We start from the raw sequence: 27,063 nt of genomic DNA, 5'->3' as shown, positions 1-27,063 counted from the left end.
TAGTCTGGTTTTGAGTCTGGTGTCTTTAATTACTCTGCTCCACCTGGCTGGTGAAATATTGCAGAAAGTGTGCAACAGTAAACACAGTATTGGTCATATTTTTTGCCTTTGCCTAACAAGCATAAATTCCCTGGTTTGATCCCAGGAGGAGCAACAAATCCCTTTGGGGTTGTGTCAGGAAGGGCATCAGGTGTAAAAATCTGCCAAATCAAACATGTGGAGCTACCTGCTGTAACGATCTCTTGTGAACAAGGGAGCGTCTTAAGGACCTTATCCTAAATTTGGAAGTAGTGAGTTGGGATGATGGCAGCCATGACAATAACCTGCTATTATTCAGCAACATACGGATCACTGATTTGTAGTATTTTTAGTATTTGCTAAATAACAATACATTTTTTCTGTCTGTGTAATACTTTCGTTCACAGGAAAATATTTCAACAAACACTGATTAAGGTGTCATGACAACCACTTTCACATTTTTCTCAATGCACCCTCATTTCCCGAGTTTGTTATATTTCTTTTGGTTTTTGTTATTATTATTGCGGAAAAATTCAGCCTTCTCACATGGACACTGATGAATCAATCTCAATCCTTTTTGTTGGCTTATTCGCGGTTCCCATGTAAAATGCATGCTTCTTTTGTGACTCATTTTTAAAGCCACCCACAATGACCCAAGCACACAACAGATTCCCACTTCAGAAGCTCTCGGTATATTTCAAACCAGTGTCATCTAGCACTTATCACAGACTTTGATTGCGACGAAGTGAAATCCATTATTGTTTAGACACTAGAAATTCATGGCATGCTTTCTACACTAGTAGCTTAAAAAGAGAGCACACATAAACACCGAGTGTCAGCATTTACTGATATGGGCACTTCACACTCCTGGCCACAAATTGATCAACTGCGATCGAACCTAGAATGAGCTGTGAATCAGTTACATTGGGGGTGTCACTGCTTAAACAATGCATTTCACATGGGTCTGACGTAGTTGTTTTAGTTTTGTTTGTGTACACCTCTGATAAACGCACCAGATCGAATACAGGCACAGGAATCGAAAACTTTCAAGAAATTCCATCACAGTATTACAATCTTTACAGTACTGTTCAACAATGCAACAAAGACTTCCAAAAAATACAGATTGATGGCACATTCGCGTAATATGCAACATGTTTTGCCAACAACTGCCAACAAAAAACAGAGAAACCTGAGGACAGCAGTTGCATGTCTGGTTGTGTTCTCAGAAAACAGCTGGTGGGATACTCATCAATATAAATAGAGCAGTGCTGCATGATCTGCATTTGTGATGAGTGATCAGAGATTAAAGGCAAAAGAAAGAGTCAACTTTACTCCTACGTGGCCCTCATCAACATTGTTTTTCAATGACACATACACGTTCATGCAGATGAAATAGGCTGCTGTGTCTGCTCTCATCTGTCCAACAGATAATCACCGGCTAGACTGCCGTCGTTACCAGCTTTCAGCAGTGTGTTGAGGAGTCTTTCAAACTACTAGGAAATAAAATATCTAAGGAGCATTTCAATGTTACAACCAATTTTACAGACAAAATTGAAGAAAAAGAACAAAACAAGATGAGGGAAGAGCCTCCATGGCTTTAAATGGTTAAATGGGGAAACTAAGAAGAAATCTACATACACAATATAAGCTATTTTCCCCAATTTGCTATACCTAACTATTCAGCTCTATATACACAAGGGAGCTGAAAGGAAACTGAGCTCTGGAGGCTCTGAGTTGCATCTTATCAGGCCATCTTGACCCTTCATCTCTATGATAATGTTCAGTGAGTAGGTGTGAGAACAAAATGTGTCCTCAGCATGTAGGTCCAAAATTGAACAGGCTCCACCATGAAATACCAGCAGAAGCACGTGCACACAACACGCCTATACACCTACAAAATGTAGGAGAGCTGTAAAAAGCAAATTCAAGTCAATTGGAGTAAACACCCAAGTTTCTCTTCATCACCACTTACTCCTTCAGCTTTCAGTAGAAACGACTTGTTTAAAATGTAGCTAGATTTTCCCCGGCATACTATAAAGAGCAACAGCTACAGCTACAGAAATGGCTCCAAGATCTGATCTTTTTTGTTTTGTTGTGTTTTTTTTCTCTCTTTCTCTCTTCCTGTAACCACAGGCAATAATTGCAATAATGAAACCTATAGACTAGAACATGCGCTTAACCCAATTAGAGGTGTATATGTACGTCCTTTTCTTTCTTTCTTCCTTTTTTTTCCAAAATATGTTCAACCAATCAGTGATGCAAAATGAAAACAGAAAATGCCCTGGGTAGCGTTATGGTGGTGTCCAAAAACACTGTGAGAAAGAAAGCTCTAGGAATGCTTTCTTTCATCTGCACAATTTGGACAAAATTAGGACCATCTCGTTTCAAAGAGATGCTGGAAAAAGTGGTCTAATTGATTAATTTTGAGGCTGAGCTTTTGAAATTCTTTATTTTGAAAATCTAAAAATCCTCCCATGGATGCAAAATTCGTTCAGCAATAGTTGTTCAACTGCTTGTTAATACAACAACAACAAAAAAGCTTAGTACAAAAAGTATGATTTCTTTATTATAACGACAGTTCTTGACAGTAGGTCTAATATCATTGAAATGCTTTTTATTTTCCTTTAAATGCTGCATTTGTAAGGAAAATGCATTCGTGGGTTGAACCGCAGAGCTGAGTATGTCGGTTGCGCCCATGAAAAACTTGCCAAATCTTCTCTGCCAATGCCAAACAGCTGATTCTGCTATTGACTTTTGTGTAGTATCATTTATTGGATTTAATGACTGAAGCCTGAAGAAACATGACATTTCGAAAGTTTAACAGTTTATTCCTTTAACAAACTGGGACTTCAGTTTTATGTGGAAGAACCATTACATGACCAGAACAGCCTGGCACCTCCTCCTCATGGTGGTCACCAGCTTGGTAATATACTGCTAGGGCATGGCATCCATTCTTCAACCAGTATTTGTCTCAAGTCTGCCAATGTGGTTGTGTTGGTCACTCTGGCATGAACAGCAGTTGCCAGCGATCAGCAAAGCTCTCTCTACACCTTCTCTGCACCTTACAATCCAACTGCTATAAGGCAGAATGTGGATGAACATCCTCCTCCTCCCCATGTTCAGCTTCCAGTGCACGTGTTGCCAGCCAAAATGAGCCTGATGGAGAAGGAGAGCCTTGGCAGGCCGCCTGGCAGCCCCATTAAACCAGAGATTGGCTGCGTGCAGTGTGTTTCCAGATTGTCCGGGTAGAGACCTCTCGGTCATCTACAAATCCACAGAGGAACAAACCCGTTACGTCTCATAGTACCACAGTATTCCAAAAGAGCACTTTGCTCTCAATGTACAGGCTTACTTGTCATACATAACTGGAGAGGCACATTAGACACCTCTTCTACTATTAAAATTAGATTTGAAGGGTTCCTTTATGATAAAGTTTGGAGTAGGGGCTGTGTTACGTCAGCCAGAACCCAACCTCAGTAATGGTGCTATAGGCTCAGGCTACTGTAGGACCTCCCATTCATACAGCAATCAAAACTATTTTCCTCTCTGACCGTCCTTCCCTCTCTTGGCTTTTATATACAACCATTGCATGTCATTAGGTTTGTCCTTTCTCTCTCCTGCAATTTGTGCTTTGCACTCCGCGCAGGTATCACTGACTCCCATGATGCATCTTCCTGATCTCTGGATAATGGTCCCACCAACCTGCTGAGTGTTTTATATTAAAGATTGCGGCTTTTTTCTTTCCCCTTTTCTTTGATTTTTAACCAATTTTGAGAGATGGGCTTCCTGAACCTGGTTGGATGAAGGTTTCTTCCTGTTACCGTTACAGGGAGTATTTTTATTTTTCTCCTGACTCTCTTTCCAAAAAGAAACTGTTCAGTTGTGAGATCTTTTGGGAAATGCATGCTGCATAAATAAAAACTGAATAGAAATGATAGAACTGAATCATCTACACATCACCCAGTATTAAAGTAAAAACACAGCGAGAATTAATTTCTACGTATCAGCATCTTTGTCACCATAAAACAATCAAATAAGCCTCATGCTATTATGCAATGTTTATTTTTCTTGGCAGCTTCCAAAATGGTAGCCCATATCATCTCTGTAATAATAAAACATTTATGTTGATACTGAAAATCTTTGTGTACTTACTTTTCTTTTCTACACAAACAAATTGATCAGAAATCAGTCGGAGAATTAATAATCCATCCCTCTTTATTAGGGAGTCTGTTCATAACACAGGTGCATGTCTCTTCTATTTTTCTAGACTAATAACCAGAAAGAAGGGAGACTTGGGGTTTGGTGATTCAGCAATTATATTAGTGACCTAAATTTGACCCCTGATGCTGATGTCCTGCGCTGGCAAGAAATATCCACATCACACAAGCAATCACTCTTAACTGGCTATATCTCCTCTAGGGTGAACGTCAGTCTATTGCAGCAGTTCATTAGCAGAGAGGCTTCTCATTTGGGCACGCCCAAAACAATGCATTTGTATAATGAAGTAATGGCTTCAGGGCAGAAACACATGAGATGAAATTGCTGCAAACACACACAAAAAACCCCAAAACACATCCTTTAAAGCACAGACTCTGGCACATCTTATAAACCAATGATTTTAAAACACTATAAATATAATTTTACAGAACAAACTGTAGCAGGCTGAGGGACCAGTGGCTCTGACAACAAATTCTTGGGAGATCCAAGCACAGATTTAGAATACTAATTTCACTGTCTGAGCCCTACTGCTGTCACAGTATGACCTCGTCTGTGCCGCTTGTGATCAATGATACAGCAATGGTACCATTGATTTTGTATTTTAGATTGCTGGCTGAGTTGAACTAAAGAGGAATTGCTTCATTAACGAACAGCATAGAGATTTTATGTCAAATCACTTTTTTTTTTTAATCGAACTTTTAAAAACAACAGCAGTGCTTTCTTCCACGTGACAGACTGACGACCAGTCCGGGGTGAACCCCACCTCTCACCCTCCAGCTGGGATCGGCTTCAAGCTCCATCTGAATTGGATAAGTGTAAGAAAATCAGATGGATAGATGAATAGAGGGATGGATCATCTGCCTTGGCTGGATTAACAGTCCAACTATAGGAAATATACAGAACAGGTAGTGCCAACATTCAGCAGGCAGGACTCAGTTGTAGGACGCGTGCCAGGTAGGGGTGGGTTTTTATAATCGATTTATTGATTAAAATCGATTCTGGCTTGGATAACGTAAAATCGATTCATTAAAATCCTGAATCGATTTTTTAATATAAATTTATTTTGCCCGAAATGCCAGAATCTCTGGTGACATCTCACAAAATTTCAACAACCACCAAACAGCTAAAACAGTAAATGAGAGCAGGAACATGGATTCTGCACAAAGACTTAGACACACAGCGCGACCCGCGGATCAGAATCAGTTAGATGTCGCCTTTCTCACAGTCGGGGCTGAAAGCCGACAGCTTGCTGATTCTGATCTGTCGGCAGGTCCGCGCTTTGTGTTCACGCCCTTTATGCGCCGATTCTAAAGCTGTTAGTTTGATGTCTCTCCAAACAATATTGACCGAACCAGCAGCAAAAGAAGATCCAAACTAAGCTTCACATAAACATCGTCATGGATTCACTCTGACTTTTGCTGTTTTGCTTCGACCATGATGCACAGCTCTCTCTCTCTCTCTCTCTCTGTACTTCAACAACAGTTTCCCGTCTAAAAATCTGTTTTCTTCATTATTCGCTTGTTTATTAAGCACAAGTCTACCACAGCGCTGTCGGCCGACGTTTTTTTTTTTCCGTTTTATATACTTCCGAAAAGAAAACCTAATTTCTCAATAGGTTCAATAGGCTTCTGAGCAAATTTAAACTTTTTAAAATTATGCAAAATGCAAAACGGCTAGCCGTGTCTCTAGTAAAACCTCTGTAACTTCAGAGGCAATGTTCATGTGTTGATTAATGGTTTTCTTTCGTTTTTGATGTACTGCAGAATATTTTTATAAAATCCCAGGCCAGGAAAAATCACCTTCATGTTTTTCTGTTTTATCCTCAGCTACTTTGACACAAAGGCATCTGCTGTGACGCTTACACCTTTGATAAAGTCTTGCGTGTGTCAGCTTCCTTTTTACAGATACAAAAATATGTAAATCTACTGATCTGAATTATAATATTTCTGACTGTCAGAATTTCCCAGATTCAAATCGAATCGAATCGAATCGAATCGAATCGAATCGAATCGAATTAAATCGAATCGTGGATCGAATCGATTCGGGACCTTGTGAATCGGAATTGAATCGATTCAAGAAATCAGTGACGATACCCAGCCCTAGTGCCAGGGACTATTACTGAAGATATGTGTAATAACTGTGCTTGTAGCTGATACACACTAAAAACTGCTGGGTTAAAAATAACTGAATTTGTAGCCCAGTGGGTCAAATTTTGGCCGAGCCACCCCTCGGTTGCTTCAACTCAACAGGGTTGGATTATTGGTTTGATCCAGCATACTGGGTTAGGAGAACTATCCAAAAATTGGGTTAAATTGACCAATGTTTAAAGCTGAGGTTACAAAAAATCATAACCCATCACAAAGGTTATAATACAATTATTATTTGGGTAAAATCTAAAGATTTGTACCTACTTTAAATTCAGCATATAAAAAAATGAATTTAAGATAATTCAAGATAAAAAGTACTTTTATTGCCATATGACACATAGAATATAAACAGCAAAATTCATACAAAATATATCAAACAATAAAAGTAAAATACAAGTAACACTTTTTACATGTAAAAACCTCAATCATTAAAAAAGTGGTGACTTTGGTTTTTTAAGAACATAAAAAAATCAACTCAACACTTTGGAAAAATGGCAACAGGTAAACTCCCTCTCAGATTATTTCATGTACCTTTATGAACACTGGTTATACTTACCACTGTAATGTAAATGTCACTGAGGAAACTGCTGATTTTCTCCAAAATGATGTAATTAGAATTCTATTATTGAATTTGAAAAAAAGTAGCTTTTGTTCATAGATCAAGACAAACACAAAAGGTTTTTGTAAAACCATTTACGCAAAATAATTTCCAATGTTTAAAAAATTCTACATCTTAAAGAAATGCAAAACTCATTGCTATTCTCCTTTCGCCGTTTCACAGCATGGAGGGGGTGATGGTCATCAATGGATTCAGTGTCCAGTGCCACAAATTCGGAAATAGGACACACTGAAGGCAAAGAAATGCCTTTCAAATCCTTTTAATTTTTTACAATAGTTTGGAGTTTACTGTCACAATGCTCTTAACGGTTCCGAACAGGGGCTCCCCATCTTCAGAGTGAGACAACAATAGTGTCATTCCTGATCTGTAGTTTGTACCCTTGCACTCAATCCAAGATGGCAAAAACCCTTCTGTGAAAACAGAAATTCCCTCAAATCCACTTGTCAGTTTTTCAAAATCATCTACAGCACCAAGCAGTCTGGTGCTTCCTGGCTCAACTTCAAGGCGATGAGCGAGCATCTGGCCGGAAAGAAGAGTGTAGCACATCATTATTTGATGTCTGTAAGCTTGGGTTTTATAAATCTTCGGAAAGTTGCAGTACACATGACTAATTAGCAGAAATGAACTACGCGCTCCAATTTTCTGATGGCTCCAGAATAAGGTAGCATGAAATGGTGACTGGGTTTCAAGTGTCTAAGAGGAAAGAGCTCCAAATAAAGACAGTGGTGTTCCTGAATAAGATGTCTCAAAAAGATTACTGTTCCTTGCGTTAATGAAGGAGAAAGAAATCAACTCCATACGGCTAAGCAATAAAATGAGTAACTCCCAGTATTGGTTTCCCTCTGGAAATCCCCAATAATGAGAGTTAGCAGTCTGAGTAAGCACCATGTCTATATCGCTGTTTGCCTATATGCAGAATCATATATTAAGCCATTGAGTTTGATAGCTGATGGCTTGTTGCGACTATCACAACCCCCATAGTCAAAACTGGTCAATCTATAGTTAAGTTGCTCAATAGTCAGGACTTCTTGGTCCATCAATGCATTTAGCACTAGCTTAATTTCCCAATCCCCAACTCCTTCAAGGATATCATGCATAATATTGGGAGCAACATTGTCAGTGACATGATAGAACAGCAACTTATTAAGAGAACAATCTCTTTTAATACCAGTTTGAAATTGGTGACGTAGAAGAGAGACTGAGATGTAGTTTTCTTTATCACACACTGCTGACGGATCTTCAATTGTCTGTACCTTCAGAACATCTCTGTGTATCCGACACCATCTACACACACTGTTGCCAGCAAAACTTTCTGTGTAGCCAAGTATGCTGTTGAGTCCGACGCTGTACCCACAGATCTGTGCCATTCTAGCATTTACACTCCCTTCGAATTGTGGGATTTCCACCTGAAAGCCATTAATTTCCAGATATGTAATTTCATTCACAATTGCCTCCAATACAGCATTTATTCCATGGGTTTTTACATCATCAGTCTTGCTTACTGCCAATAAGAAGTGAGATTTTTAGACTAGCAAGAAACTCTTTTGGCATGCACTTATTGATATAGTGATATATGATACAACCCTAGTTTATGGACTGATAGTTTTGATCCAAGTGGATTTACCATCTCACAATCATCATTGTAAAGTGCTAATAGAAAAGACAAATTCTCAGAAAGAAGAAGAGTATTTGCAAAGAATGTTTCATCTGTAAAATCTTCAAGGGCTGTTTTTTTTTTTTAAATTTTCTCCATTGTTCCTGGACTTTCAAGAATGACTTTCAAAATAGATTTCAGAGGAACATACTAGAAGGTGTCTCACACTGCTACTTGTTTCACTGTCCCTGTCTCTCCATCGATTTCCTGCATATAGGAAAACCCAGGGAAAGGAACTGCTTCTGGCTGTATGAAGTATCCAGACTGGGTGAAATACTTCATTTGTCTATATTGTGATTCAAATCCTTAAAATGGTTCAGAGGCTAATGCAAACTCCTCTAAAAGTTTATCTGCGTTTGGAGTTTCAGACTGGCCAGTCTCTCTTAAGAAGATGCCCCCGCCCCCAATTGTTTATTATCCCATAGAAACAGCACTTTGCAGGATTATGCAAGGCAGCTTACAGACTAAAGTTTCTGCAGATATGTTTTTCAAAGGTCGGGCTGCTTTATGCTTAGTTTAAATCTTGTCTCAGCTTTACGGTGGTAGCGTATCTTCAGTGACAAAAACTCCTTTAACGTTATGTTTATCTTTTGCTCACTGCAAATTTAGACTGAGCCATGCTTGAATATTGTGGAGAGAGGTATGCTTGTAAGTGTGCTGTCTCGCTACAATAACTGACATTAACAGGTGTTGTGCTAATATCAAATGTAATTACATAGACGTCCTATTCGACTTAATTGTTATCATTCTATTATAAATTCTATTATAAACCAATAAACTGTAATTATCAAAAATAACCCCATCACTTTTAAACTGTAAGAATTCACCTTTTACTTACCATGTTTTATTTCATGGAAGAGGAGAAGTCCAGTGATATATTATCAGGTTGATAAGATAAGATAAGATAAGATAAGATCTAGTTGAAAATGATGGTTTGTGAAGAAAGATGTGCCTTCTTCTGATGCTTGTCTTCAACCCAACCAATTGGGTAAAATTTAACCCAATATTTGATCAAAGCTACCGAGTCTATGACCCAACAGAATTAGTCAAGCTGTAGAGTTAATTAAAGAACCCGGCACATCGCCAACCCAACTCCTGAGTCATGACTTTTTAACCGATATTTGGCCATACTAACCCAACCTACAACCCTTCGACTTCCCAGAAATTGAGTTGTGAAAATAACCCAGCATTTTTTAGCGTATATAGATAAACATGTAACAGAGTGACACACTCAAAGCATGCTATGTTGGAGTCATTTTCATTGGGCAAGGCCATTCAGAAGGACTGACTCATTCACACTTACCACTGACATTATGGCAATGCCATCCCACACACACCAAATGAATGTTTTTGTTATTATGGCATGCAAATGTGTCATGAATCGCACACTTTCAAGCACATTTCACCTTCTTATTTGAGCATCTTATTAAAAACTGCTACGGTGAAGCTGAGAGGAACAGTGGCTGTACAGGGTGGGTGTATCTTTTATGCTTTCTGTGTTCATACTCCACATGCCTGTTTTAATTTTTAACAAAATGTGAGGTTTTGATCACAGTCACCCCTACTGGGACCCAGTCTGCCAACTTCCTGCCTAATTAAGTGAAGCTCTGGGATCACTGTAATGAACGAACACAGTCACGTTTCCAGCATAGCTAGATAGATAGGTGGACAGAAACAGCCTTAAGCATAAACACTTCAGCCGTTCCCAGGGGAATGTTTTGGTAATGGTGGGCTGCCTGGGAAGGTAGGACATTTCTGAATACATCATGACAACACAGAGTGAAGCAAACATCCGGTGTAGCAGACAGCAAACACACTACGATGCTCAGGCTACTGATGTACTCTTATCACATTTCTCATTTCCTGCTCGGTTTCACCTGCCAACTAACCTAATTCCGCAGGGGAGGGGGGTCCCCCAAAGATGTACAGCCTAAACCTTAAGAATATCGCCCTTGAGTGACAGTACATGCGAAACGCATCACACCTCATACTGGTTTAAACATACAATTGGCATTATGGGAAAGCTCGCTTACCTGTCATAACTCCATCTACTGTAAGACATACTCCTGTTGCTGCTGACTCCCTCCATGGCAGGGATTGGACTGGATGGTGAGACGGCAAAAAATAAAAAAAATAAATAATAAAAGAAAGGAAAAAAAATCAAAGCGCAAACGCTGCCCTCCTCTTCGTTGCCACGGCAAAGACGAACTAATGGAATCGCCGTTTAGTGAATGAGCAGGATGGCTCCGCGCAGCCAGACGCTATCCTATGGACTATACCACTACAGAGAGGGGAGCGAGCGCGAGCGCTGTCAGCTCCAGTGCACGCGCATCTACCAATTTCAGTCGTTTACGGCGCCGATTAGTTATACAGACTGACTGCGCCCTACATACACTTCACCCTAATTAACGAGTCCGCACCGATGTATGGCACTACGCTTTCTTTTGATTGCTGCCATGCAAGGACATGAACGCATAAGCATTTTTTTACTCATTTGCTGACAGCTGCACAGTAAAAGATACTTGTATGTATCAGCTCACTGCTGACTGATGCTTTTTTGTTTTAAATAAATGAATACCTGGTCACACACGTGGACATGCTCATTTGGCAAACTAATCCACGGAGTAAAGGTGCCAATTGGGGTGAAAGACAAGCAGGAAATCCTCTTGAGCTTCACCTGTAATAGCCTTCCATTTATGCCAACAAATAAAAATACAAACTCCTTCAAATTTTTCATTTTCTCGTATTTAATCTCAGGAGGAACGCGCCTGAGATTGCACTAATGAGCAACTTTCATTTTCCAGTTTCTGCTATTTTGCAGGCGCAAATATCACATATGCTCGAATTTTGACATTGCTGTTACTCTCTAGAACCTATTGCACAAATAGTGGCATAGTGTGTGTGATTATAAAATCAAAATATCATTAAATTATAGTAAACGAATGATGTAAATTCTTTCAGTTGACAAGGAATTATGCCAAGGAGCTGTTAAGATGTTTATGATAGCCCGTTATTTTTGCTAAGGACTTATTAGGATGGAAGGACTTATTAAGAGCTAAGTCCTTCCATCAATTTGTCATCGAGCTTTATGTCTCTGTATTATGTGCTCTCTATATAAACCCAGTGGTTCTCAAACAGTGTAGGCAGCCCTCCCTTGGAGGCACAGAGCTACTATATGTAAGACTTTACTGATCCTATCTTACTGACCTTTATTTCAATAATTTACTTGGGTCATTTTTTTCTATCGGCGAAAAAAAAAACTGTGGGTTGGGTGGTGTTTTGTATCATCTGATGTAAGGTATGAGAGAAAAATGAGAACCATTGCCTTGACCATGTTCTGGTACATGTACTTAATAGCATTTCCCTTTAGTCAAACAGTTACCCTGTGGTTCAAATACATGCATGTAGCTGTTTATGGAGGTTTGCTTTTGCACAGTTGTGTGAATTTAACTGGGTTCGGGGAGCTTATTAAATCATTGTCAGTAACATGTTTTGGTCTCAAAGACTCAAAATGAGAAGAAAGTATGAAAAGGCGACTGATCTGTCTGAATCTGGCCTTTTTTGGTCTGTTTTAGGTCTAGACTACACGTTTATTTCAACACTTATAGAATAAACATGTGTATTATTATGTAAGGTGTCTGGAAATTTATATGCCTCGGTTAAAGCATGCCAAAATGAAGTCCCCTGCAGATTAAAGGACAGTAATGCAGATCTGCAGTAAATAGTGAATTTTCAGTTCAATCTCATTTTTTAAAGCTAAAAAAAGATTCTCTACCCCCTCAGGCTCAATAACAGACTTTATTTTAGCACCAAAAGCTAGACACAGGGCAAAGGACACTGATGTTGAAGAGAAAAAACAAACAGTATGATTGGGGTTCACACTAGGTTTTGCAATAAGATGGGAGATTTCAGCAATTATAATAATCATTTGTATAATTTAAAGCTCCTCTGTAAAGTTTCCCAAACTCTCCTCCACTTGAACCGGCATTATTATACTCTGTGCTGGTAATGAACACCTCATAATAAATATACTCTCCATAACTAAGCCACATAAGATTTTTTTGAAAAAGCAACTAAAGAAAAAAAGCAAAAAAACCCTTCCTGGTCACATGTTTGTGACAAATCCAATTTTGCAATTTTGGGCCAACAGTCATCTTCAGTTTAAAATAATTGAGAGAATTAAATATTCTTCTTTACATATATACACAGCTGTGCTGTGAACATGTATTCACTTATAAACATATAAAAATACTTGTCAACTAGTCTGATAAGAAAATAATGTATAAAAGTAGAGTAGAAACATTTAATCAAGTCCGTTACTTCAATCGTCTAATTTTTGTGGTTTATATTACAAGATGATGAGTGAAAAACAAACTGCAGTACTCTGTTTGAATGCCTGAACAGAAGTACACAAGTGGGAGGGGAAGGCAGAACATTATACTGGGTATGTGGCGATGGCTGCTCCACAGGTGGCAGGTCCGTTGAGTTCATGTCCCACTGGAGATGGGTTGTCTTATGATGTGCATCTCAAAGCTTCCATTTGTCCTAATTTTCCAACTGGCAGACCATCGGGATGGGGGGGGGGGGGGGGGAGGAAGCCGTGTTACAGAATAATTCAAAGACAAAGGGAACAAACACATTGCCACTGTGTTATTGGAATGGTGAAACAGTTATTTGATCTACATCATGGACTAAATGTTTGACAGAAAAGATGCTTTGCACTGGAATGATCTAGATTGAATGGAGCTCTGAAAGCTTGATTTGCAACAAAGGGATTTGCTAGCATTGCTCGTCAAAGGCTGAGTATAGAATGTAGTTTTCAGTGTTTTGAGCTGAAATCGGGTTAGTTTTCAAGGCTACACAAAGCGCTACCAGTTATTTTATTTCTACTGCTTCTTAGAAATGTGAAAAAAATATGTAGTATGTCCAATGCTGACCTAACCGCCACCTTCGAGGAAAGAAATTCAGACAGATTTGCTACTTTTTGACAAGTGTAGGATTTTTAACAATCCTTCAATCTGTAAGACTTAGAAAAAAAATACAGTAGACACTTCATTTTTGACTAAAATGAAAGCAGAAACCACAAAAAAGATCAAGAATTCACTGCAAAATGCCAGAAACCTCTAATCTCATAATAGCTTTAAGGGCTATCATTATATTTATATACATACTTATATATTCAGTTCATATATGTAAAACCAAACTCAATCTCACACACTGTACTGTGGTGATTTAATAGGTCATTAGAAATACAAAATCACAACAAATGTCACATATGTACAGTAGCAGATTAGCACATGGGAGTAAAGGTGGATATGGCACAACATACACAAAGCTTCATAAGATAATCTCTCTGCTCTGGTCAGACACTGGAAACTAAAGAAAGTCATTAACATTCTGGATACATAGTTTTCATTCAATCTCGGTAGCAAGTACAAATGTCACTACAAGGCAAGAGAAGTCCTTCAGAGTACGAAACATTAATTTGTCAGGCTGATTTAGAAGGCAATGTTTAGTGTTGGGACTCTCGTGTGAATTAAGATTACTGCTGAAGGTAGAGTGGTGTTAAATTTTGGCATTGTCAGTTGTCCATAGCGATGTCCTGGGGACAGCAGTTCCTGGTCAAAGTATTTCAGAAAAGGCTGTCTGAAGTCATGCACGTGGAGAAGGCAGCGGTCAGTCATCCACTTAGGATGTGATGTCAGGCAGAGTGGGTGGGGTGGTAGAGTAGCTGCATGAGTTACAGTGATAAGGCCAACTCAGACAATCACACAGTGGCAGCCGCTCTTGTCTTTTTCTTTCCTTGTAGGTTCTGGCGACGGTGGACATTCCTGTTCTTGGAATTTCCTGGGAGTTGGAAGAGATAGAGCATAGCTATAAGGACCCAGTGTGTACTTTTCCCCCTGTAATTATGGCCAGAGATACTTAATCGGTCTTTAAACTATCATCTATAACATGTTATCCACCAAAAGCACCTTATATCCCTTTAAATCTCCTTCCTTTTAACTCAGGGCATTTTAATAATAATAATAATAATGGATTGGATTTATATAGCGCTTTTCAAGGCACCCAAAGCGCTTTACAATACCACTATTAATTCACTCTCGCATTCACACACTGGTGGAAGCAAGCTACGGTTGTAGCCACAGCTGCCCTGGGGCAGACTGACAGAAGCGAGGCTGCCATAACGCAGCCTCGATATATGAACGATATTTTCACACATATCGTTCATTTTTTCTGGTCCGAATCTGTTGATGAGTTTGTAAACTTGTAGCTTTTTCACATGATTCACTTTCTTTTTACACAGAGAAAAAAAACAAGCAAACCCAAGCACATCACTACAAACCACGTGAGAATGTTCAGTCCGCTTATTGTCCAGATGTGTTTGGGGTGGGAACATTAAAAGTAAATACAGGAAGAAGGTGCTGTGTTCTGAACTACTGGAGCATTTACGTTCATGTCACGGGTTGCTGGAAGTTGCTTGCTGTCACTTGGTTAAATTGAAAACCTCCTCAAGGGTGCTAACAGATTACCAGAGTCACCCACTGTTTCTAGTCAAGGAACCGGGCAGTTAGTTAGTTTGTAACTGATTTCACCTAGCGACAGCCAACAACCTCTAGCAACCACTTTCTAACTGGTTGTGGAATACATATGTGGACTGGTCTCTTGGCCTCTGTTACTGAGTACATATGGAAACTGTTTACATTAAATTTAAATTAACCTTGACTGTGACACTTCCATGACCACATACATTGAAATGTGACCTAATTAATAATTAATTTCTTCATCTTTACCACAATTAATGGTGAGCCAAAGTTTAAATTCCTTTGAGTTTTATCTAATATGATTTTTTCTTTTACACAGCCAGAGATTGTGTGCTTAGTTTTAGCACTCCTTGTCAATAAATGAAGGAAATACTGTCCTATTGCTCCCTGCAGAATGCAGATACAGTTGTTTTATGCTAAAGCCTTCTGGAATATTTTCTAGGACTTTATACTTGAGTGGTGGGGAATTTATATTTTAAAATTCAAAGAATATAGACAGAAACAAAGAAATGTAACTCATCTGTTACAGCAACTGTTGACATAGCTTGTCACTGTTTTTATAGTAATTTGCTAGGCAGGAAACAAAAGAGCTTAAGAAAAAAAAATGTTGCTCCTGTAAACATTCACCCTGAGATCCTGCAGTGTGTTTAACAGGGCACTCTGAGGATTAGACATATTATTTTTAAGCAATATGTGCAACATGCCTCAACACTAAAGCTTCCACACTGTTTACAGATACAACACAAAAGACTGACATGTGGACGATATGTAAAACAACACACTTTTACAAAGCACCTACCTGATTACTCTAACCAGCTCGTGGAAAGCCTGGTCTACGTTCATTCGTATTTTAGCTGAAGCCTCCATGTATGTGACCTTTAATTGTCTGGCCAGCTGCTGGCCCTCTTCCTGGGTTACCTGAGGCAAAAAGAAAGATGGTAATGATGACGTGAACCTTCAATGTAAACTGAAGTCCAGGAAGGATCATGCTCTACAATCCATCAATGCAATCACTGTGTTTATAAAAACAATGTTATTACTTACTGAAAAGCTACAAATGTCATAATATTGTAAAATATCAAATATGTCTGTCACATACTTGCCTTTATTCTATGAGTATAGTGTGCAACATCGACCAGTTCCTTTTGCTGCTCTATCTGTATTAATCAAAGTTGCATTCACAGAGGACAATACCTGCTTTAACCGTGACTCCCTTTGGAGTCAAAAAGGAGTCACAGGTCAGCGATCAAGATTCTTGATTTATATCAAGATTCAAGATTCTTTTTCACCATTAGGGGGCGGTGTGGATTTACCGAAGGGAGCGAGGCCTGACTGCACACCAGCGGCTGAAAATTCATCACTTCATCACACTCCTGTTTCCATCCATCCTCCCCTCGACACCAGCCTTTCTGCAGCTTCTTTTATTCTTTCACTCACATCCTGTTGTATCTCAGCAGCTACGCTGCAGCTGCTGCGCTACCACTTTCAAGTATGCAAATGCAAAATCCTCCCGACTGGTTCGTATTATCTCTTCAGCTGATCAAACCGGGTACATGTGAGCCTGTCAGTGCAATCTGTTGGACTTACTTGTCTCTGTAGTTCCAGATCTGCTTTGTTTCCTACAAGGATCATAGGGAATTCGTCTCTGTCTTTCACTCGGAGAATCTGTCTTTGGAATTTGTAGATTTCTTCAAAGCTGTAAATCATAGTATGTGGTGTTAGGTCGTGTTCCCTAAACAAACAGGTTGTGCAATATTTTCTCACATATCGATGAATGCATTCATCTAAAAATGTACATGAGACAGACTTCAAAGCAAAAGGAATGTAGCTACAAATGCCCACCATTACCACACCCACGCGAACAGAACGATCACCCAGAGATAAGGGTCATCGGCAGCGTGCATGAGACAGAAAGGCTAAAACATGTCAGAATATAAAAAATGTCGAATGCATTTATTTAAGGCTCTCTTCTGCATGCTGACTTGACTGCTGAGCCACTACAATAAAGATAGCATGTGAGGGCTAGTTTCAACCCAACAGAAAATAAAAATGTTAAAAAAAATAAGTAAAAAAAAGGAGGAGGTGGGGGGCCAGAATGGAACAGTGCACCCAGGGCGGCGTTCCAGCATCGGGCCCACAGACAGCTTGGTGAGCACATAGTAAATCTGGAAGGACTTCACTAATATAAATGGAGGAAGGAAAGGCTGTTTACAACATAAACATTGGGAGGAGGCTGTGGGGGCAAGGGGAATGCAGCTCACTGCACTGCTGGGCAGGGACGCAGGCATGAAGAAGATGAGTAGAAACACAGAGATCACAGCATAAACTCTATAAAGTTTCACATAAAACACTATTTTATGTGGCGTAAGCTGCGACACATACTGAGAGACATAGAGACATACAGAGACATACTGATGTATCTGCATATTTTTATTACTTTTTTGCTTCTATTCAATAGTATTAGTGAAGAGAGGAAGCCTAGATGCTGCTATATGGCGTCAGTTGGCTTTTACTGAAACTGGTGGAGCCTGCCGTTTCTGAGATTATCTACATAAACAGGAGGAACACCCTTTATTCTTTTTAGTTTCACTATTGCAGTAGCCTGTCTTCATTTTCAAAAGATGAATTTGCTTGGCGCTGGCTTAAAAGTGATTTATGACACTTGTTTTTACCAAGGTGACCAAATAAATCTGGCATCCTTTAAATGCTGTTTAAAATCAGAACCAATTAGAAAGTGTGGACTAAAGTTTAAATTAAAGGTCCGTGACAGTGTTACTTTGACTCAGGGTGCTATGCACCGGGGTTTAACAAGTTAAAGGACTCTCTGTGCCTCAGAGTGTTGTTAGTACATACATACGTGCATGTTTCTACTGTATACATGATGGAATTCAGCAGGGATTGCTACGGGATTCTTGTCAACTCCCTTAAGCGTCAACTTGTATAATGCTCTCTGAGCCCATGCGCTATTGTTTCAGCAGGCTTTAAATAGAAAGCTAAGGTGAAGTCAAGAGAACAGGATAAGGGGGTAAGTGCGAAGAACAAAAGAATATGACAACAAGAGCAACAACAAGGTCCGGAAGTAAGAGCAACAAGTGAGAGTATCGGTGCAAGATTTATGGTTTTACTTTAGAGTCGGAGATAGAGGAGGAGCAGCGCACAAGCGTATGTTACTGTAAACAGAAATGTGCAAGGCGTGTGTGCGTGTGTGTGTTTGCACATGATGAAAACTGTCACTTACCTTCCTCTGTCAGTGACTGAGAAGACGAGCAGGAAGCCCTCCCCTGTCCTCATGTATTGTTCTCTCATGGCTCCAAACTCTTCCTGTCCAGCCGTGTCGAGGACTAGAGAGCATGAACATGTGCGTTGACAAAAAAAAAAAGTACACACACACACACACACACACACACACACACAGGGTAGCTCACAGCAAAATAAACTTCTGAAATCAGTTCCTCAAGTGCAATAGACTTCAGGACAAAGGAGCTACGTGTGCGTCTTTGTACTTGCGTATTTGCACTGGTCGTGTTTATTCAGCAAAGTGCACTTACTGTCGAGCCTGGCCGGCCTTTCGTCGATCACACACTGCTTGGTATAAGAGTCTTCAATTGTCGGGTCATAGTCAGTGACAAAGTACGACTGTAGGAGGCAAAGAAAACGACAATAAAGGTGGATAATATTTTCTTTCTGCCTACTTCTTGTAACAAATGAAATAATGAATTTGTGAATGCATCCGAGGCCTGGAACTGCGTCGGGTTAGACATATCAACATTACATCCAACCTACAGTGCATTTACTTTGTTTCTCCATCTTTGTAGATTTCACATTAAAAACAAACATAAAATGAAATGAAGTGACGTTATTAGATGTTTTTTTGTGTACGTCTTTATACAAAAATGTGTTTATATTTCAACACCATTCATAAAGCATGTCCACAGCACGTTTAAAAATATAAAGTCTGAGTTAACTTTTTACCCTTTTGTTCCCTCCACTGTGTGCTTAAACGCTGCTGAAAAACGACTGTGTGCATTGATCAGGCGGCTTCAAAACTGCCCCTTCTGTTTGTCCTTTTGTTTTAGGTTTAAACACACTACAGTTCCACTGACCTCTACCTTTACTAGCATGCTGCACGCAGGAGGTAAGCACACTCTGTGCGGACACCTGCACGAAAAAAAAAGCCGCTTAGGCTCTGACAGCAGCCTGCTTTTCACGCTAATATCTCATTTACAAGATGTTTCCTCCGTTACCGCTGTAGGCTTTGATTCTTTCACTCCGAGGCCAAAATCTGGTCTCTTAGTAACCTCAGCTGGAAGGGTGGGGCCAGGGCGGTGTTGGAGGTGGGGTGAGACGGGGGGGTCGTGCATTTTTTACATTTTTCCCATGTTTTGTTGTTCTCGCTCTCCTCTGGGACTAGTTAAGCGGTGACAGCTGAGGGGAGTGCTCGGGGAATGTCAAACCAACACCCTAAAACGCAGCGTGATCACGAGGACATAAAAATCCAGACAAGTTTCCCTGTCATTCTAACAATAGGCCAAATTAAACTTTTACAGTTGCAGTGGCGTTGTTTGTGCCTGAAACTGTATGTTATTTTGTGACTCACACACAATCCCACTTATTTTGGGGTTAGCTGGCAGCTGAGGAGACAGAGAGCTCTTGCTCTATGTGCTGTCAGTAGCACATCTCTGAGTAATACGGAGGCGGTTAACGCAACGTAATTTTCATTTGAGAGGGACTGAAACATTTTAGTCAATAAATATTAAGTGATGGTGGCACTGAAACTGCAAAAGCACATCACCACTTAAAGCTACGAGAAGCTCATATATGCTATCAAAACTCTTTTTAGCCTGTTGGATCATTTCTGCAGCTCCATCGCGGATGATCCATGAATATTGTATCTTGGGATGCTCAAATATATTCATGGGATCAAAATGTTTATGCCTTTAAGTCTCTGGTTGATACTGCATATAATCAGATTTCGTGCCTTCTATAGAGCCTTTCTTAGTCCTTAGTCAAGCTCTGTTTCAGTTATAGGGTACTTTATTTTTGTATTTATATATTTTTTGTCTCTTGCAGCTTTTTGCACATGCAGGTAATTTCTCCATCGCACGCTCCTGTCGTTGTGTAGCGTGGAAGCAAGACTGGCCTGTGTCACATCCGTTCACCGCTGTTCAATAATTCATCAGTATTACTGTGCATCCTAGAACTCGCTGCACACTGCAAACCTGCACTGACAGTGTGCCTTCAGACGACGAGACAGACAGAAAGCGAGAGAGAGAGAGAGAGGGAGAGGAAGGGGGTTAAGAAAAAAACCCCAACAACAAAAAAAAAATGCTGCTTATGTTTCTTGTCCCTGCCCACCACCACCTCTAGCACTCTCCCAGCTGTAGCTTCAGCATGTGACCTCGGCCTCACGTCAATCTCTTATTCCTATTCTGTCAACCTCGGGCTACGATGAGCATCGCTCTGCCCTGGCTGCTCCTCCCTTCTCCCTCCTCTGCGCGAGCAGGCGATGGAGATGCTGCACTCCACTCTGGCCGATTGTCTCATTGCCATTTCCCGTGATAGATGAGGCTGTTTTGCAGTGCCAGCAGCACCAGAGCCAGCACTAACAGGGCTGTAGCCCAGCCTGGCTGGCTTTCAGCTCGGCCACAGCAAAGCGATGGGCTAGGTGAGAAAGTGCAACATGACAGGAGGGCTACCAATAACTATATGACATGTGCCAGCATGAATCATGGGTAGTAATATGGCCTATAAATCCACAACTTCATCAGCTGAAACAGGCTCCTTATAACGAAATGAATCTGCTGCATGTCGAGTACGAGAACAGCTGCAGGTTTTGGGAAACAGTAGCTCCCAGACGCTCACCACACACCACAAAGGTAGTATCCTTAAGGTGCTGATCGCCTCTCGGCTCGCTTTTACTTTTGTGTTTTAGCTGTCATATTGTATTTCATCTAAAAATGTTAAACCTACAGCTATGAGCACAACGCACAATTAATAAATTAACTGATAAGCAAAATACTTTTTCAAGAATGTAGGCAGATTATGACTTGACTAGACAGAAATGAAAAGACTAGACGGATTCAGATGAGGTCAAAAGCTTTGACATTAAAGATTTTCTGCAGCAACATTGCAAACCTGAGATAAAATACAGTATACCAGCTTGTGTAATAAATCTTTAATAAACCAGAACAGGACGTGTGTGTTTGCAAGATATGTATTAGGGAAGATAAGGCTGCTGGAGGCGGGCTACAAGACCATCGACAAGAAACTTGGTGAGAAGGTGACAACTGTTGCTGTGATTATTCAGAAATGGAAGAAATATAAAAATTCCATCAACTGATCTTGCCTCATGGGGGGAGGATGATCATGAGAAAGCTGGTGGATCAGCCCATAACTGATACATGTAAGGAAGTGGTAATGATCTGAAAGCAGCTGGGACCACAATCCCAAAGAACACCATTCGTGATACACTACAGCGCAACGGATGGAAATCTTTCTGCACCAGCAGGATATTTAGTTTGCTAGTGACCCAAAGAAAACCATCCCAAAGTCAAGCACAGAGGTGGAAACATTATGTTTTGGACTGTTTTTCTTTCTTTTGCTAAAGATACAGGACGACTGCAGCGCACTGAGGGGCTAATGGACGAGGCCATGCCGTGTAAAATCCCCCCCCCCTCAGTCAGAACACTGAAGATGGACCATCACTGAGTCCTCCAGTATGACAATAACCCAAACCATACTGCCAAGGCAAAAAAAAGCAGCGGCTAAAGAATAAGCACACCAGGATTCATGGAGTAGCCTCGCCAGTCTTCAAAGATCTCAGTCTTTTAGACAATTTGTGGAAGGAACTGAAGCTTCGAGCTGAGAAGCAGCAGCCAAGAAACCTAAAGGAACCTACTCAGTTTCTAACTTCTATGTAATCCTGTCTTTTGGGGGGTTTTTCTCTTTAGGATTTTTGGTTTATATTCTGTCTCTCCCCACTACAATGACATAAAAATTAGAGACTGCTCATTTCTTCGTAAGTGAGTAAACAAACAAATTCAGCAGAAGAACAAATAATTATTTCTCACATTATTAGCAGCATGGTTTGGTTTCACCTCCACTCAGCAGCAGGACAAAATTTTGGTTTATTTGACACAAATTATCAAATAAAGGTGCTAAAGCTTAACAATATGAAAGAAAACCAGCACAACAGTGAGCACACAACAACACACTGTATGACGAAAAAATAAATCCAGTCTAGTTTAGCTGTCGGTGGTAAGGTGGGTCAAGCCACACTCAGCCCTGGTCAGCTCCACAGGAAGGAAACTCCACCTCTGCAGCACGGAGCTGGCCCGGTCGAGCCTTCGAGTGGTGGTGATGTCACAGATGACATCTTACCCTACCCCGCCTTTCCAGCAAAGTCTGATCCTGTGGCTCAGTCCTCCTCCAGCATTCTAGCTATACATCCCAGCCACACACACAAAGCACATGTACGCTCACACCAGGAAATCATTAAAGGCCACGAGTGGAGGCCCAGTTGATGAGGCTCAGCAGCAGTGCGGCTTTGTGTGCTGAGGCCGTTCTGTATCTAGATGATTGTGAAACAAAGACAGATTGTTTTCTGGGCTGAAACTAAGAAGCTGTCATATAAAGGAGAAAGTCAAGGAAAGGGTTAAAAAAAAATAGGCTACAACAAGGGATTGATTTCTGATCTGCTTATTTTATGATCAATTTCTTTTGTTTGGGTGCCGGTGATGAATGGTTTTCAATGTTCTTAAAATGCCTTTTTCTACCATTTCATATTATATTTTTTCAAAACAATACATAATGTATAAAAAATGTTCAAACAAAGCAGGAAGAAGAGAATCAACAGATTCTTAAAAAGAAGAGGGTTTTTTTTGTTGTTGTTTTTTGCATAATTGACAAAAAAGAGAGAAAAAGAATCCAAGTCTTTGCGCAAATTCCTGTAGATTAATTATCCTTTCAGAAATCCAAGAAATGCAAAAAAACAGAAAAACATGATGCACTGATTCATTTAGACGCACGTCTTCCCCCCCTCTTTGCTACACGAGCCACGCACAAAAAAAAGCGCTAATTCAGCGTGTAGGTGCTTTGTCGTCTAAGCCACTTCATTGCTCAACACAGGAATAAAACACCAAAGCACCTGGTGAAGTTTGTGCTCTGTAACAAGTGAAGAAATAAAGCAATTAATCCCGACTGTTACGACTGCTGGCTGCCAGCGACGCAAGAATGGGTGATATGTGTAGGCGTGTAATCAGCATAGTGCTTGCATTATGCACCCACTTCCTCCCCACACAAACAGCTATGCTAACACTAAATATAGACCCTTTTCCATCTCACTCAGTTATCCTGCTTGTTTGGTTGTTTGGTTAGAGACGCCGATTTGACTGTTACCATCATTATCTACGCGGAACATAAAACCACTGATTCAGCAGCAGCAGAGATGAAACTGAGATTTTCTTTTTACTACATAATAAAAAACTTCATTAAAAAACAAAAACAAAAAAAACACCCACCCAATGTAGGTTACATGGTGCACCCGCTCACAAGACTGTCATAATGAGAGGGAATGCTGAGTTAAAACAAATAGTCATCAACACAGTTGGGAGTTAATTACCTTCTGCATATGGCTTAATGCCCAATGAGAATTCCCAGACCTCAGCTTTGAGAATCATCAGCCGTAGATATTCTTTAATTAAAGAAAAAAATGTAGATTAAATACCATTAAATCTTGTTATTCTAGTCAGCATATGCAGATTTGCACTATTCCCCAAACTGCTCATTCCCCGCTCCAGCACACCGCAAGCCTACCACAAAATGTTCCCCAACTAAACATTTTACATTTTATAAGAAAACTATCTCTTGTGATATGTCTGGAATTGCGACCTCGCATGTAACAAACTGTTTATATCTTGAGCACGCCATTCTGTTTTTTTTTTTTTTTTTGTCAACGTAGCTGGTTTTGAGTTCTTAATGCTCACTAGATCGTCACCCAAACGCCTGTTTTGTGCTCAATGAACGAAAAAGTAAAAAAAGAAAAGAAAAAAAAGAAAGAAAAAGAAAAATAGCTCTGCACGAAGAGGTGGGCGTGAAAATGAGCCGCTCGTGGTTTTTGTGCATTTTGCAGAATGAGCTGAAGGTGAGCAGCAAACCTCAGGACTTGTGCAAATCCAATTGAGCAAGCTTTGTCGATTCAGAGCATTTGTGACCACAATTTGAGTGAATGAAAACAGTTCTTATTCACACTGCAGGACTTTTGCCAAATGTATCAAAAGTGCTTGGCCCAGAAAAGCTATATGGCACGGTCAAGGGAAAGCTATAGCTCTCTTTACAGTGAGCGTTCAGCTTACTTCACAAAACTGACCCATGCTCTTTGTTTTGCTGACAGAGCAAGCACAAACTGCTAGATGGACTGAAATATCAGCAGCGAGGAGTAGAACAGGAGTGGTCGCTACATGAAGCGGGGGCGTGCCCCCCAGCTGACAGGTGAGACATGCCATTTGTAAGACTTGTTCGGTGGGCCGGAGCCAAGTTCAGCAATTTTGATTAAGAACACAAACCCCACGCCAGACAGACTGGAGCCTGCCAAGTTACAGTCTGAGACAGAATGTGTAGATCCGTTTCTGACAGCACATCATAGCCAGACATGGTAAATTCATACACTGTACATGCTAATGAAAGGCTTCAAAAAGGCAAAACAGCATAAATATTGGGGGGACTCAATCTGACGGTAAGCAAATACTTGATCAAGCAAGTCTCGATTACCTCAAACCGGCAGGGCAACACTGCCGTCTAAGAAAAGAGAAATTTGACTGTGGGCATCACTTCCTGTCCGAAAAACCATGCAGGTTTAACCTTCTGTGGACCCTCCGGGGCTGCGAGCAGCTGTCTGCAATCAAATAGCCGCCATCAGTGTTTAATGTTAAACAGATGGAAATGAAGACCAATTCCTCTGCAATCTCTGCCCTGCCTGTCCCCCTCCGTTATCGCCTTTCTTTTCATGGTTCACAAAGTTTCACACAAGTGATACAAGAATTGCCGCGAGGAGCATTGTTCTGTCGAGTACCTGGGAGCGCCTGAAAAATAGGGTGGGAGGTGGGGGGGCGTTCAGAGCGAATGAAGAGGTTTGAGGGGGAGTAAGACTGTAAGCTACATGGAGAGGGAGAGCGAGAGAAAAAAGAGGGGGAGGGAAAGGCATTAACTTCCTGTGGAAACACCCACTTTTCCCATGAGCTCATACAAACCAGAAAGGTCACTTATTCAATACCTAATACACATGGAGAGAAAGAAAGCACACAATGTGTCCACTGGCTTAAAGGGCCACGGGGGAGCATTCTGTTATAGCTGGGAAAGCTTTAAGACCGTAAACAATGCTGCAGAGAAATACTCGAACATTAAAAAAAAACAAAAAACCCAGTGCTGGTCATTTCCAAAAAGCCCTACACCCCTGCTATAAAGTAAGCCAAATAAGCATCCATAGTAATGTGACTTCCATTGAATGTTTACAGTTGGAGAATGCGGTCTGGGTACAGGCGCCAAACGTTGGCATGATGCCGAATTAAATGAACCCCTGCACATCACTCCTACAAGCGCTCTTCCTCCTAATGCGCAACAGATCAATAGTCTTTTTCCTTTAATCATTGCCTTGTCCTTAAATGCCAGCAGGCTAGTGAAGCCCCACCCCAACAGGCAAACCCTCGACATAACACACACATCTATCCAGCACTGTGACCTTACTGGAAATTCAGATTCACTTCACTTCAATTTTATTTATTTTATTTATACAAATCACGACAACAGTCGCCTGAAATTGTAAGGTAGACCCTACAATAATACATACAGAGAAAACCCAACAATTATATGAGCCCCTATGAGCAAGCACTTTGGCGAAAGTGGGAAGGAAAAACTCCCTTTTAACAGGAAGAAACCTCCGGCAGAACCAGGCTCAGGTTCTGCCAGAGTTCCCCATAGGCAACTGAAATGATGGCAAGAACGATAAAACGTAAGGTCAAAATAAAGCATATAACATTGATTTTGTCTTTAATGGTGGTTCTTTTATAATTAGATCAGAAATATTCTAAGAGAGAAACATTACACAACATAGAAATTTACAGGTGACTCACGCTACAGTTGTCTAATGGCAAAAGTGGTGACTGTCCTGACCCATGACCTTAAACAATCATCACTCGAGCTGGGAAAGCTAGTAATGTCGTTGCGCTGATGTATGACAGTCTTATATGGGTGGTGGCAGACTCATGCACTTATTATTTTAGTAAAGATGTAGGTGAGTGTATCTCTTGTTCTTCTTTTTCAAAACTCCAAACAAGTTCCTCTTTAATCTTTTTCATGTACTGTAAAGTCTTTTATAGCCTTGGTTCTGTGGCCCTCCTATAATATTTGATTACTATTATTATTATTCCTATATTTGAGCGTGTGTGTTCGCCTCAAGGCACTTTATATTTAAAGGTAAAGACCCTACGATAATACAGAGAAAACCCCAACAGTTAGACGACCCCTATCAGCAAGCACTTGACAAGAGTAGGAAGGAAAAACTTCCTTTTAACTGAAGGAAACTTTTGGCAGAAGCATTCATTTTGAACTATAATTTAATTATTTCATGAAAATGCCTTTATTAATTCCGTACTGTGATATTGAAGTCCCAACTTTCCCACAAAAGTACAATAGTAGTGTTGGAATGATCACTAGTCTGAAACTTATTTAACGAGGTCAAAACAGTCCCTTGCAAATATTAACTTTACAACCTCTGTGTGCAACTTAATACCTATTATAATTTCCCAATGGCCACACACTCCACAGCAAAGATATCCACAAAGTCTTCACAATTAAGGAGCACACATA

General features: G+C 40.4%; 2 protein-coding genes across 6 annotated transcripts in view; both read right to left on the bottom strand.

Annotated features, from left to right (window-relative positions):
* The window catches only part of tub (TUB bipartite transcription factor), a 57,849-nt gene extending 46,922 nt beyond the window's left edge, over positions 1 to 10,927 (bottom strand). For both annotated transcript variants that reach the window (XM_026167365.1, XM_026167375.1), the window contains exon 1: positions 10,690 to 10,927. In XM_026167365.1, coding sequence (XP_026023150.1) covers positions 10,690 to 10,745 — 56 coding nt within the window. In that variant the 5' untranslated portion in view covers positions 10,746 to 10,927. The remainder of the gene's footprint in view (positions 1 to 10,689) is intronic.
* Positions 10,928 to 12,435: 1,508 nt separating this feature from the next.
* Positions 12,436 to 27,063, bottom strand: part of rras2 (RAS related 2) — a 28,663-nt gene continuing 14,035 nt past the window's right edge. For 3 of the 4 annotated variants that reach the window (XM_026167406.1, XM_026167424.1, XM_026167434.1), the window contains 5 exons: positions 18,750 to 18,837; positions 18,440 to 18,542; positions 16,789 to 16,897; positions 16,001 to 16,119; positions 12,436 to 14,503 (listed from right to left, as the gene is read on the bottom strand). In XM_026167406.1, coding sequence (XP_026023191.1) covers positions 14,416 to 14,503; positions 16,001 to 16,119; positions 16,789 to 16,897; positions 18,440 to 18,542; positions 18,750 to 18,837 — 507 coding nt within the window. In that variant the 3' untranslated portion in view covers positions 12,436 to 14,415. Of the gene's footprint in view, positions 14,504 to 16,000; positions 16,120 to 16,788; positions 16,898 to 18,439; positions 18,543 to 18,749; positions 18,838 to 23,821; positions 26,036 to 27,063 lie in introns of those variants that run through there. The other variant, XM_026167414.1, reaches the window with a different exon arrangement.

This window comes from Astatotilapia calliptera, chromosome 1 (genome assembly GCF_900246225.1).
Source record: "Astatotilapia calliptera chromosome 1, fAstCal1.2, whole genome shotgun sequence".
NCBI lineage: Eukaryota > Metazoa > Chordata > Actinopteri > Cichliformes > Cichlidae > Astatotilapia > Astatotilapia calliptera.
Note: the sequence above shows the minus strand (reverse complement) of the source record. Positions and strands in the feature narration are given on the sequence as shown.